Here is a 14,760-nt window from a genome sequence, read left to right on the forward strand (position 1 = left end):
AATGTCCCATCAAGTATCACTAGAACCCAATATGAAGAGTTCGCAAAAGCACACAGTTAAAACCTGTCAGTTAATTCTGTTTTCTATCTAAAATAATAAAAGCGTAACATGCTAATTAGACTGGACAGCCAAACGACCTTCTGGACATCCTTCTGGATGAAGCCGCCGTAGCGGGGGCTGAGGCAGAGGCAGTTAGGGGCAATCGGGCAGGCAGACGAGCAGATAGGGGCATCAGGCAGGCAAGCAGAGTGGTTAGGGGCGATTAGGCAGGCAGGTGAGTGGTTAGGAGCCAGCAGTCCCGGATTGCGAGAGGGATGTCCGACTGCCAGTTTAGGTCTGATGCAGGGATCGGGCCTAAACCAGCAGTTGGACATCCCCCGAGGGGTCCCGGATTGCGAGAGGGTACAGGCCGGGCTGAGGGACCCCTCTCCGTGCATGAATTTTGTGCATTGGGCGTCTAGTTTAGTATAAAATTCATTATTCATTGACTAGCAAAGCAGAAAATAAATACAACAATGTCAGTATGTTTTACAGAAGTGAGATACATGGTGATGCCAATGTGGCAGATTTTAACCAAATTTGAAGGTCTATATCTATATATATAAAGGAGTAATATGCAAATTGACTGGACGGTGGAACAACCAGAATGACCGCTCGACCAGTCGCTATGAGGTGCACTGACCACTTCTTGGTCCCTCCCCCAGGCTGGCAGGCTCCGATCCCCAGATGGCGATTGGGGAACTGGGGGTGGGTGGCAGCAGGGGGCGGGGCTGGCTGCCAGCAGCTGGGGAAGATGGCCCTGATCACAAGCCAGGCCTAGGGACCATACATGTGCACGAATTTCAAGCACTGGGCCTCTAGTAGATCAATAGTTGTATCCAATCTTCTTTAGTATTTCTATGCATCTTGGAACAAATCATTTATTTAGTTTTCTGACTAAATTTATTCAGGCTTTGGATATAATCAACCTACCAGCACTAAAATATTACTTGACACAATACCACTTTTTGGGCTGGAAATACACTATTGCACATACTAAGTAACTAGTATGTGGCTAACCAAAGAAATGGCAAGCAGGATGGATAGAATTAAAAATAAAACTATGACTACTAGTATGACTAAGGCCATCAACTCACTATTGTTGATGAGAAGTACGATAATTGTTGCAATATAATCATTTGATGCTCCCAGTTGCCTACTCATCATTGAAAAACTGTCAGTATAATGACTTCCAGAATGGACAGCAGGCATGTATGATCCTTTTTTGGTGTGAGTTATGCATTTTGGCAACATACGGATTTAGAATGGGGCACAGGACAGGGGGTAAGAAGGAGAACAAAAGCAAGATGAAAATAATCTGTCAAAGAATATTAAAAATATACTTGATGTAGTAGAGCTATGGATTACTACTAGATACTAGAAAAAGCAAACCATCTGTTAAGGCTATCAAAGACAGTTCGGTTCATTTTGAGCAAACAAGAGGCACTAGCAGAGATACCAGTAACAGTCTCTCAACTAGCCCATGGTTATAACAAAATGAAAGTCTTTGAAAAGATCAGGATCCTGACTGTAGAAACAAGCAGCATGCACAGAGAGTGTAAACAGGTACCTGAGTGGGAAATAGATAAGTTTAGATGTTGCCAGGACAGGACTAGAAGCCCTGTCTAAAACTCCAAGAAACTGAAAGTACTGCATGTCACTAGAAATGGCCACTAGAATGAACATGAAATAAATTCTCTAGCAAAACACCATTATCAGCACCAAGTTCATGCTGAAAATGGCTAGGGTTGAATTTGGTCAACAATCACTTAGGAAATTCAGGGCTTTTAAAAGATTATTTCCCCCATCACCACCAGCCCTTTCAGAATTTCAAGGAATCAATGCCAACACTTCTATATGTAGGTAATTACAATTCCGTTGTGCAATGTATTTGTATTTCTTTTCTATGGTTACATGCTCACTTCTTAAGATAGGTTTAAATAAGTGTAGAAATTGGAAACAAAGGAACTTTTTGCCTATTGTCCATTTCCATTTTCCCATGAGCATCCCCAAACAAAGTAATCCTGTGGTTCTAACCTCTTAAATCCTGTTGTGTGCGAACACCACCCATGCTCTGTCTTGGCATTCGAAGAGAAGTTCTCAAAGGTGTATGTCTCTGCTCATCCAGGTAAGCAAGGTCCTCCAAGTGGGCAGAACTTGTGGCTGACAAGACAGAAGAGTTTAGTCAGAATACTTAAGTTTCAAAGTTACTTTCAGTTAGTCTGTGTCTCCCAAACGTTGGAATCAGAGCTTACTCCAGCAGATACATTTACCAACTGTTTGCTGAATTCAAAATCCTCTTCAGTGTCTAGAACATGGGCCAGGGGAACATGTCAACAGTTGTCTTCAGCTCCTTCATCACTATCAACTGCTTGAGCTTATGGAGAATACTAGCAACAAGTTGGCAAACCTTAGTACCTGATAACAAAGTTATTAGTTTTTGTTTCTTTTGGGGTCACAAATTCCATTTATAGAATAAGATATAAACATCATCAATCAAGAAACCTGTTTCAAATTATATTGAGTTGTAAGAAAAACATGACATTTTATTTTCCACACTTTTCTTTCATGATAAAGAATCAAATATGAAACCAATTTGTGTGTGTGTGTGTGTGTGTGTGTGTGTGTGTGTGTGTTTACTGGAAAGGTGGGAACCTGAGACAATGGATAGAGAACTGCCAAATAGCATTTAGGAAACTGCCAATATCCATGAATTCCAAAAACATTCTGTTGCTATCTCAAGATAATCAAGTATTAAGGTCCTCCCATTCCATGTATTAAATCCTTTAACTCCTAACACAGCGACAAAAGAGAAAGAAAATGGGACTGACACTGCTGAGTATTGAGAGCTGTTGGGTCCACTTAAAATGAGCCAAAAAATGAAATCAAGAATCAGAAAGCACTGAGACAGAATAGTTTTTAACAAAAAAGGGGAAAAACTCTCAAATGGTTATTTAGAGCCTATAAATTTTTAATTAAACCATTAATTCAATTTGTTGCTATGTAAGATCTGTGCCAGAGGTAGGTTCAATCATTCAATGACAGTTATTTACTGAGAACCTACCATATACCAGGCACTGTTCTTGGTGCCCTCCTTGGCTTAGTTGCCAGTTTACCTCTGATGACTGTTTAGAATGGGTGAGAAGCAGCAAACTGAAATCACTTCTTGGCTTCTGAGATCCAATGAAGTATTACTGTCTATATCCCCAATCAAAATAAGACACAAACAACAATAACATAAGGTGAATTATGAACGGTGGCACAAAAAAATTTACACAGAGCTCTACAAGCTAAGAGAGAAAAAAACAAAGAAAACAGGAGAGAAGGAAGAAGAGAAAAAAAATGTAAAGAACAAGTGCAAGAGATAAATATTCCCCCTCATCCTTCAATTACTGCAAATTGTCTTGGTTACCTAGGTCTGTTAGAAACTCAGACAAAAGACTTACCAAATTATGATACAGTTTCTAGAAAAGAAAAATAAAGGTCTTTGAAAACTAGTCTAGGGAACTTACACTAAGAAAGGGAAGTCAAATGCCACATTACTCACCAGAGGGAGGAAGAGACTATCAGAGGAATAAAGATAATCTTGTTCTCAGCATTCTGAAATTAAAACTATCCAGAGTAGATAACTAATCTTTTATTGAAAAACACTGGGGACAATGACTCTTACACCATTCCCATTGTATTTAAGAATTAGTTCTTATGTTTCATACAATCCCTCCTGCTTTACCCAAAGTCTACTTTCTTTTGTTTGGTTCTTTATCCATTAAAGGGAGCCCTCAGAGGTTCCGATTGCACAGAGCCTTCCTTGGAGCTCAGAAATACTAGCATCAGTTGAGCAGGCGCCAGTTCACAGAGATATGAGTTTCAACTTTGTGGGGTCATTCCTCCAATCTTCTACAGTTTACCAATCTCAACCTCTTCTCCTGTTCCACAGGCTCAGAGGTGGTAGTTGCTTCCTGCATTTGCTAAATCCATGATACCTCAGTAAATTACCCTTTCAGTAATTTAAAATCTAGTTAACAATTATTCTCATGTCAAATTTTCTGTTAAAATACCTATATGGTTTCTGTCTCCTGGCTAGCCTCTGAATGGTATATCATTCTCTCTAATAAGGAGGGAATATGCTAATGGACGCACACACTGTTGCAAAGATGGTGGTGCCCACAGCCAATAAGGAGGAAATATGCTAATCGAATGCCCCGCCCACAGCCACAAGATGGCAGCGCCCAGTCCCCTCAGCCCCCCAGCTGCCCAGGGCCGGCCTGAGGTGCAAGCAAGCCTTAGATGGCAGCTGCCCAGCTACCCAGGGCAGCCCAAGGCTCAGGTAACCAGGGCCGGCCGAGGCTTGTGCTGCCGGCAGTGGCAGCAGCAGAAGCGTGATGGGGCACTGCCTTCCCCTGATCCCTGGGTTGCCTCCTGCCCCTGAGGGCTCCCGGACTGTGAGATGGGGCAGGCCGGGCTGAGGGACCCTCCCGCTCCAGTGCATGAATTTTCATGCACCGGGCCTCTGGTAGAAAATAAATGACCAGGAATCCCTTTCTATGATGTTTATAATAAAGAACTATCACAGCATGCAAATGTAAAAGAAATCTTAAAGTTCATCCAGTCTAGAGGTCAGCAAATTAAGGCCAGTGGATGAAATCTGGCTTGTTGCCTATCTTTGTAAGTCAAGTGTTATTGGAATATATACAGCCTTGCCTATTTAAGTATTCATTTACAATAGAGTTGAGTAGTTGTGGCAGAAGCCATTTGGCTTGCAAAGCCTAAAATACTAGCTGGTCTTTTAATAAAAAGTCTGTTGATTCTAATCTAATCAAGTCCCCTCATTTTACAGATTAAGAGACAGTACTGTAGAGTGGCCTGTCTAAAGTGAATCACTCTGGTAGAGCCAGGCCTTGAAACCAGCATCTCAATCCAGTAAGTGCTATAGACATTGTACCCTCCTCCTCCTCCTCCTTTTAAAGCTACACAGATCTAATTCTTTCTTTTCTTTTAAATTTAATAAATCTTTATTGTTCAGATTATTACAATTGTTCCTCTTTTTTCCCCCCATAGCTCCCCTCCACCCGGTTTCCACCCCACCCTCTGCCCTTACCTACCCCCCGCACTGTCCTCATCCATAGGTGCACAATTTTTGTCCAGTCTCTTCCCGTACCCCCCACACTCCTTTCCCCCAGAGAACTGTCAGTCCACTCCCTTTCTATGCCCCTGATTCTATTATATTCACCAGTTTATTCTGTTCATCAGATTTTTATTCACTTGATTTTTAGATTGACTTGTTGATAGATATGTATTTGTTGTTCATAATTTTTATCTTTACCTTTTTCTTCTTCTTCCTCTACTTAAAGAATACCTTTCAGCATTTCATATAATACTGGTTTGGCAGTGATGAACTCCTTTAGCTTTTTCTTATCTGTGAAGCTCTTTATCTGACCTTCAATTCTGAATGATGGCTTTGCTGGGTAGAGTAATCTTGGTTGTAGGTTCTTACTATTCATCACTTTGAATATTTCTTGCCACTCCCATCTGGCCTGCATAGTTTCTGTGGAGAAATCAGCTGACAATCGTATGGGTGCTCCCTTATAGGTAATTAACTGTTTTTCTCTTGCTGCTTTTAATATTCTCTTTGTCTTTTGCTCTTGGCATTTTAATTATGATGTGTCTTGGTGTGGTCCTCTTTGGGTTCCCTTTGTTTGGTGTTCTGTGCACTTCTTGGACTTGTAAGTCTATTTCTTTCACCAGGTGGGGGAAGTTCTCAGTCATTATTTCTTCTAATAGGTTTTCAGTATCTTGCTCTCTCTCTTCTTCTGGCACCCCCGTAATTCGGATGTTGGTACGCTTGAGGTTGTCCCAGAGGCTCCTTACACTACCTTCAAGTTTTTGGATTCTTTTTTCTTTTTGCTTTTCCGGTTGAGTGTTTTTTGCTTCTTTGTATTTCAAATGTTTGACTTGATTCTTGCGGTCCTCTAGTCTGCTGTTAGGTCTCTGTATAATATTTTTTATTTCAGTCAGTGTATGTTTAATTTCTAGTTGGTCCTTTTTCATATCCTCGAGGGTCTCGCTAAATTTATCGGCCTTTTCTAGGAAATTCTTGAAAAACCTTATAACCGTGGTTTTGAACTCTATATCCAGTGGTTTGCTTTCCTCCATTTCTTTCATTTGTGATCTGTTTCTTTGTCTCTGCATTTTCGTTGCTTCCCTGAGTTGGTAGAGCTTTGTGTGCTAGGTGTCCTATAGGGCCCAGTGGCTTATCCTCCCCAGTTACCTGAGGTGGACACTCTTGGTGCACCCCTTTGTGGACTGTGTGCACAGCCTTGTTTTAGTTAAGTCTTGATTGTTGTTGGTATCACTGAGAGGAATTGACCTCTCAGCCAATTGGCTGTGAGGATCAGCTGTGTCTACACTGGGAGAACTTCTGGCTGGAGACAGCCTTATGAGACAAGACTTGCAAAATTGCAAAAGCCTCTGTGCTCAGCTTGGATGGGGTGGAGTCTCGGGGCGGAGCAGACAGCCTTGGCTTCCCGTCAGCCCTGCCCTATGAGGCCCCTGGGTCTCAGTGTCCCTCGGTAATCACTGCAAGCACCTCTGAGAGAAAGCCACCCTCGAGTTTTGCCCGCTGCCAGACAGTCCAGTTTCTTCCGAATGAGTCTGGTTCCCAGAAACTCACTCGGAACTGGAGTTCAGTGCAGTCGGGAGCTTCCGTCTCCCTCCCGCTTTAGAAAGCCAGCCGCGCACTCAGCCGCCCGTGCACTCAGCAGTCCTCTCTGTGCGCCTCCGGACCTCTGCCTTCCGCAGCTCTCCTGAGTCTCAGTGTGCTTTCTCTTTTCCTGATAGTCCAGATTCCCCCTGAATGAGTCTGGGTTCCCAGAGTCTCGCCCGGGACTGGAGTTCAGTGCAGTCGGGAGCTTCCGTCTCCCTCCCGCTTGGGAAAGCCAGCCACACACTCAGCCGCCCGTGCACTCAGCCGCGCATCCTCTCCGCGCTCGTGTCTCCCTACCTCAGCCTTTTGCAGCTCCTCTGAGTCTCAATGTGCTTTCCTCTTTCCTTCTAGTTGTAGAATTTCCACTCAGCCAGCTTTCCTGTGGTTCTGGATGATGTCCATTTTGTCTTTTAGTTGTAGTTTTGATATTGTTGTGCGAGGCAGTAGTTTAGGTGTTTACCTATGCTGCCATCTTGGTTTCTCCTCTAATTCTTTCTTAAAAGGCTTATTTCCCATATCTTATTCATCTTTGCCACTTTCCTTCAACTCCCTATTGTTTATGCCTATGAAGGGCAATAATCAAACTTAGGCCTTGCTAATGCAAAGTAATGATGCCCAGCATGTAACAGACTAATGCATCTCTGCACCTGGAATATTTTCCACAGGAAGAAACAAAAGAATAAAGCTCCCATTTTTTTTTAAAAAAAATAAGGGAAGTTCTCAGAACATACTTTTAAATCTGATAAACAGAAGAGTAACATAAAAAGAAGATTAATGACAATGAGAATCTTTTATGCACATTAAAACCAAAATTCAAATTAAACCTTAATGGCTGGATGAGTGATTTAGTTACCATTATGGCAATATTAATGACATATTATATAATTTTAAAGCAAGATCCTAGCAGGGTTCTATGTGCCAAGACATTAAAATGGTTTGATATATTTTAATAAAAAGAGAATGTCTATTTCATTAATAGTAGGCAGAATGACATAGAAATATATAACATGGAATGGAGCAAAAAGCTGTTACAAGAAAAAAAAGCTTTGAGTCTATCCTTTTTTACATATTATATCCTTCTATTCTACAAATCTTTTAAAGATTAATCTAAGGGAGATCTATACTTTGAGTACAATTTAAATTAAATAACATTTACATAATCCATTGAAATTACTTTGTATTAGAAACAATCTCTGGCGAAGACTTTTAGCCACAACCTTACTTTCCACATGTTCAACTTATTAAATTCAATTAAGAGCTACTGGCAACTTAAAAAATATTTTAAATTGATTTCAGAGAGGAAGGGAGAGGTAAAGAGAGATAGAAACATCATGATGAGAGAGAATCATTGATTGGCTGCCTCCTACTGGGGATCAAGCCCACAATCCAGGCATGTGCCCAGATCGAGAACTGAACAGTGACTTCCTGGTTCATAGGTCAATGCTCAACCACTGAGCCACAATGGCCAGGCAACGTTCATAAAATATAAATTTTAGTGTGAACTTACGTTTTACTAAATTAATCTCTACTATAGTAATTCCTAGGAATATAAACATCAATTGTTTTATTGCTTTAACAAAACCAAAAAACGCAATAAAATATTTTGAAATGAGTACATTCCTCAATTTTGGACAGACGACATTAAAAGAAACAGACAAACATTGCAATTACTGATCTGTATGAATAGTCCATTCTTTCACAAATCCAAATACTCATGGGCAAAATGAACCTAAAAAAAGGCAATGACACTGAATATCAAGTGCAACAGCTCTGAAGTCCTTATTCAGGGGTTAGACAGATCTGAAATCAGCCAATGGGAACTATTGCTTCAATGTGAACTGCAGTTAAATATGGTTAATGTTTACCTAAGTCTATTAAATATTACTTCTTTTTCTTATGTTAGCAATTAACATATTTTTGTTGTCTCTCAGTCTATCACTATTTTCTTTATCAAATTAATCCAAAGTAATTGTTATTGCCTTTTTCCTCATTAAATCATTATTCTCCTTTTTAAAGTTTCTTCTATTTTCAGTTTCTTTCTGCTTATTCATTTTCAAAAATCTTGTCCTGTCAAATGCCTTATTTAAAAGCATGAGAGTCAGGAGACCTGAAATTCTGTTAGCTGTGTCTCTTTGTTCTACTAACTGTATGTAGTTGTACTCTCCCTCAGAGTCACTTGAATCTTTTCCATTTACAAACCACTTTCTAAGAAAGAGTCTTCATCATACTTTGTCAAATGGGATCTCACTCCTTGTCAAAATTTGCCCAGGCTATACTTTTTCTGCTTCCCTTACTGATCCCTCAGTCAGATTAATTGCTTCTCTGTTTCAGCAACCACATACATATATTGCTAATTAGAACTTGTGTTATACAGCTAGTTGTTTACATGCCTGTCTTCTCTTATTATTAAAAGGTTCTTGCCCTGGCCAGATGGGTCAGTTGGTTGGAACGTCGTCCCATACACCAAAAGGTTGTGGGTTCAATTCCTAGTTAGGACACATACCTAGGTTTTGGGTTTCATCCCCAATCAGATGAAAGAAACCTATCGGTCTCTCTCTCATATCAATGTTTCTCTGACAATTAATAAAAACATATCCTTGGGTGAGGATAAGAAAAATTATAGAAGGTTCTTGAGGACAAGAAGGCAACATCTGATTCATCTCGGATAACATTATCCCTTCAGAGTAAATCAGAGTGCCCAGTATGTAATGCTCAATACAGAACCGAATTCCAGACTAGTCCTACTTAGATTTAGAAATCTGAATGGCTCTATCCTTATCCTCCTCATTACTCTGCTTAATGCTTAACAGACATCACTATGGTAATATGCTTGGCTCCAACAATCCTATATAATAAAAGCCTAATATGCAAATCAACTGAACAGCAGAATGACAGGTGGAATGACCGGTCGCTATGATGCGCACTGACCACCAGGGGGCAGATGCTCAATGCAGGAGTTGCCGTGACATGCACTGGCCATTTACAAAGAAATGGCACCATGGACCTGGCGCTGACAAAGCGACACTCGGCTTCCCCCATATGGAACACAGGTCCCACCACCACCCTGGAGTGACAGCTCACCAAACTGCATCCAACTCTGCTGAGATCCCATGGTGCAAAATGTGGCCCACAGCCCAGTCCAGCCTGGAAATGGTTGCTGTGGGCACTGGGTAATGACGTCACGTAGTAATGTCCGGTTTCCTCTCCCTAGTGACTAACATCCTTGCAGTTTCTTTAGCCCAGGAACATGACTTGCTTTATAGCCAGGTGCAAACATTTTACACTTTAACCAAATGTCTGTGAAGCATTTTCCCATGCCTCATCTCATTTGATCCTCACAGAAGTCCTGGAATAGGTAGATAGGAGACTCGGTAGAATCCTATTTTCTTTTCACTAGCTGGAAAATGGAGATTTAGAAAGTTTAGAAACTTGACCCGGCTGAAAAGAAGTAAGAAATGATGGGCCTTGAAAATGACTTCAGGTTTTCTCACTGCGCAGAATATAGTCAAACACTGCTGCAGTTAAATATTTTATCCTTTGTTCTTCCTGCGTGATCTACAATAATACTCTTCGTGGTGATATTTACTGCTGTGTTGCTGACAATTACCTAAAAGAAAAGTTGGGGTGCTTCACTGGGCTGGCAAAAATTTAGCTAAATCAGAAAGCAGGTCTAATTAAGCAAGTTTATCCTATATAATAAAGAGGCAATATGCAAGTTAACCCTCACACCCTCACAAGATGGCTGCCTACGACCAGGCTGGCAGGGGGGTTAGTGAGGGACAACCAAACGACTGAACAAGCAGGCTGTGTGGGGCGACTAGGCCGGCAGGGGAGTTAGTGAGGGACAACCAAACGACTGAACAGCAGGCTGTGTGAGGTGCCAAGGCCGGCAGGGAGTTAGTGAAGGACGACCAAATGACTTAACAGTAGGCTGCATAGGGCGACCAGGTCAGGGGCGGGCCATGAGGGGAGACCAGGCTGGCAGGGGGGTCAGTTGGGGGTGACCAGGCCAGCAGGGGGGGCAGTTGGGGGCAACCAGGCCAACAGGGGGGGCAGTTAGGGGTGACCAGGCCGGCAGAGGGGGGCAGTTGGGGGTGACCAGGCCAGCTGGGGGGGTGCAGCTGGGGGTGACTAGGCCAGCACAGGGGGCAGTTGGGGGTGATTAGGCTGGCAGGGGGGGGGCAGTTGAGGGCAACCAGGCCAACAGGGGGGGCAGTTGGGGGCGATTAGGCTGGCAGGGGGGGCAGTGAGGGGTGACTAGGCTGGTGGGGGGCAGTTAGGGGTGACCAGGCCGGCAGAGGGGGGTAGTTAGGGGGTGACCAGGCCAGCAGGGAGGGAGCAGTTGGGGGCAACCTGGCCAGCAGCAGGGAGCAGTTAGGGGTGACCAGGCTGGCAGGGGGGCAGTTAGGGGTGATCAGGCGGGCATGCAGAGGCAGTGAGGGGCCATCAGGCTGGCGGGGGGGGAGGGCGGGGGGCAGTTAGAGGCAACCAGGCAGGCAAGTGAGCGATTAGGAGCCAGCAGTCCAGGATTGTGAGAGGGATGTCCGACTGCCGGTTTAGATCCAGCAGTTGGACATCCCCCGAGGGGGTCCCGGATTGGAGAGGGTGCAGGCTGGGCTGAGGGGACCCCCCCCACCCCATGCATGAATTTTGTGCACCGGGCCTCTAGTTCTATATATATAAAAGGCTAACTTGACTCGCACATGCGTGATCCATATAAAGCTCTTGCTGGAGCCACACGCATGTGTTTTGATCTGTCATTGTCAATCATGAATTTGGTTGACACTTCTATTATAGAGAAAGGGAGAATAGCGATATTAAAATATTTCTTCTAATTAATTTCCTTTCAATGTGCATGAATCAGTGTACCGGGCCACTAATGTTCATATAATCTTCTTTCAGGTAGTCCTTTCAGATACTCTCTATCTTTATTTGTGTGTAGTTAACCCTCACTTGAGGATATTTTCTCTCATTGATTTTTAGAAAGAGTGGAAGGAGGGGGGAGCGAGAGAGAGAAACACCAATGTGAGAGAGACACACATCAATTAGTTGCCTCCTGCACTCACCCTTGAACTGGAATCGAATCCTTGACCCTTCGGTCCTTGAGCAAAATTAGTCAGGGCCCTCAGGTACTCTCCATCTCTCTTTTAACTTTTCTCTAAAATACATGTGACTTTCTATCATACTATATTAATTACTTATTATGTTTATTTTACTTTCCCTGGCTAGAATGTAAGCTCCATGAAGTTGGCAATCTTTGTTTTGCTTATTAATGATTCTTATGTGCTTTAAACAGTGCCTGGCATGTTTAGAGTAAATCAGAGTGCCCTGCATATAATGCTCAACATAGAACGAATTCCAGACTAGTCCTACTTAGATACAGAAATCTGACTGGTTCTATCCTTATCCTTAGTATTTTGACATAATTTTTAGAAGTTAAAATAATGCTCAATAAATGCTTGTTTAATGACTCAACAATTGTATTTAACATATACTTTGTGTTTGGGCTACATTTAAACAATCAATGAGTAACCAATCAGGATTTGTCTTATCCAGTTATTTGAAAGCTAAAGATGAAGGAGGTGGCCATAACAACAACACCTTTTACAACATCATCCCACACAAACACCAATGATATATCAAAATAGACATATACATTTCCTTCTCATGATGCTACTCTTACTGTAAAATTGTATAGGCAAATATTTTGGGATAATTCTGTCAAGTTAAATTAATACTATAATACTCAAAGAACACTTTCCAAATATGTTTAGAAGAGATAATTTGGTAAGTTTAAGGGAAATAAAGAAATAAGAGAAATCAAATCTGTAATAAACCTTTCATGTAAAAATAAAATGCTTTAAAAAGTAAACCCATAAAACCCGTCAATAAAAAAGCCTTCTCCATTTTCAGAGAAGGAAGAGGGAGTAGAAAAGGGAGCATATTATTTTTGAGATTTCATTAGATGGAACAGCTGACTCACTTATAGAACATTTAACTGACATACTTTTTAGAATTCAAAATAATTTAATACACAAAGGGGCAGAAAAAAAAATTCAGAGACATTTAGTACAAAACATTCCAGAGACAGCTCTATATTGAATTTGAAACCAGTTTGAATTATTTATTCTTTTATCAGTTGCCACTACTGCAAATAGATTTTAGCAGCACAATTGTCATTCTAGCTGATCTGAGAAGGGAGCCTGGAATGACACTTTGTTTGCAACAGCTTGGGCAAGAAGCCACTCTGGGTCCTTACACCTTTAGATTCATTAAGCTAATGTTCTAAGGTCTGAAAAGCCCATCTGGATTTTTTGTGAAGTCCTCATTACAGTTCCTGATTTGATTCATTTAAATCCCTCAGGAGTCCCATTTTTGCATTTACCCGATTCTTAAGATCCTTTTCTTAGGAAAATGTGCAGCTCCAAACATTAACAAGTAGATGGTGAAAGTTTATATTTTAACTGACTTCTGTTGTCTGTATGTTTCCCTGATAGACTCTTCATTTTCACACAAAGCATGGAGGACAGCTGTTGCAAGTGAACATTTCCTGCTTCCCACATCCCTCCAATTCATTGCCAATTTCATTTTAAGACATCATGTATGACTATAGACAGCCTACTCTCTGATAATTTCTGCCATGCAACCGCAAGTCCACAAGGGTTCTCTATTTTCTTCTAATACAATAGGCTTAAAAATAAATATGGAATAGTGATTTACATTTTGAAAACAATAAAACACATAGTTTTAATTTTGTCATACTTAAGACTTTTAATTTAAAGGTATATAACTAAATTTATATTTGGAAAACTGAGTTACCCCAGAAAAAACACAAGCTTTACTACTGCCAAAACTCATCTTTAATGACTTCGTTATTTTAGTTAAAAGCTCTTGTTTTCAGTAAAGAGTACTTTCTTCATATGTGGTATGTGGAGCTTTTAATTGGTATATCTAACTATAAGATTTTACTTGTTTGAGTCTTTATGTTTCTAAAAATATACAGTTAAATCTAATAGACCAACATATTTATACTTAAAATAAACAGACTTCTGTTTTACTAGTAATTAATAGTTAATAAAAAGTACATGATTGCTTTTAAAATTTCATTATATAGATTTTTTCATTTTTTAGTTAAAAGCTCAGAAAAATTTATGCCTTAACTGGTTTGGCTCAGTGGATAGAGTGTCAGCCTGCGGAATGAAGGGTCCCAGGATCGATTCCGGTCAAGGGCATGTACCTTGGTTGCGGGCACATCCCCAGTAGGGGGTGTGCAAGAAGCAGCTGATCAATGTTTCTCTCTCTTGGATGTTTCTAACTCTCTATCCCTCTCCCTTGCCACGTGTCCTTTCCATTCTTTTTAAAATCAAGGGACTTAGGGAATAATACAAAGTTTTAGTTTTTAGAGTTCAATCCAGCAGCAGCCTCAAGGATTGTAAATAATTCCTTGACAATTTCCTGGTCCTGCTCTATGTGGCCCTATAACAATGCCAACAAACTCAGGCAAAAAGAGGGTGCTTCTCTTTTCCCCCAGTGGAGAGCAGTCTGCAACACAGCAAGGACCCTTTAAACAACTACTCCCCTAGGTGTTTTTTTTTTTCTTTTTAAAGTGATGAAAATGGTATTTTCACATCATTATTCATCATTATTTAGCCTCTAAAATGAATAATTATATTACTCATACTGAGATAACGTTTTTTTAAAAGAGAAATTTAAAAGCTGGATTTGAATAAGGCCTTTTATTATTGGCATTTCATCACATACCCTTCCTTCCCTGCTGTACATATGCTTAGAACAATTTAATAAATATACCGTATTTTCCCTCTCTATTTCAAGCTCATATCATAGTTAAGATCCTTAATTATTTCTGTTAACCAAGGAGATTTGATCTTACCCCCAGTTTGGGGAAACCACTTCTATGCACATACTGCAAAGTAAAGGAAAATATGTATATCTAGAGCTAAAATGAGAAGAGGGCACCCTCTTGAGCTAAGAAAATTTATTTTAAAAGATGATTTAGA

General features: G+C 41.0%; 1 protein-coding gene across 12 annotated transcripts in view; it reads right to left on the bottom strand.

The window, feature by feature from the left end:
- TANC2 (tetratricopeptide repeat, ankyrin repeat and coiled-coil containing 2) overlaps positions 1-14,760 on the bottom strand; it is a gene marked incomplete at its 3' end in the record, with an annotated part of 285,235 nt that overhangs the window by 101,270 nt on the left and 169,205 nt on the right. For all 12 annotated transcript variants that reach the window (XM_080677202.1, XM_080677201.1, XM_080677198.1 and 9 more), the window contains one exon: positions 2,077-2,202. In XM_080677202.1, coding sequence (XP_080533328.1) covers positions 2,077-2,202 — 126 coding nt within the window. The remainder of the gene's footprint in view (positions 1-2,076; positions 2,203-14,760) is intronic.

This window comes from Plecotus auritus, assembly GCF_963455305.1.
Source record: "Plecotus auritus genome assembly, chromosome: 7".
Classification (NCBI taxonomy): domain Eukaryota; kingdom Metazoa; phylum Chordata; class Mammalia; order Chiroptera; family Vespertilionidae; genus Plecotus; species Plecotus auritus.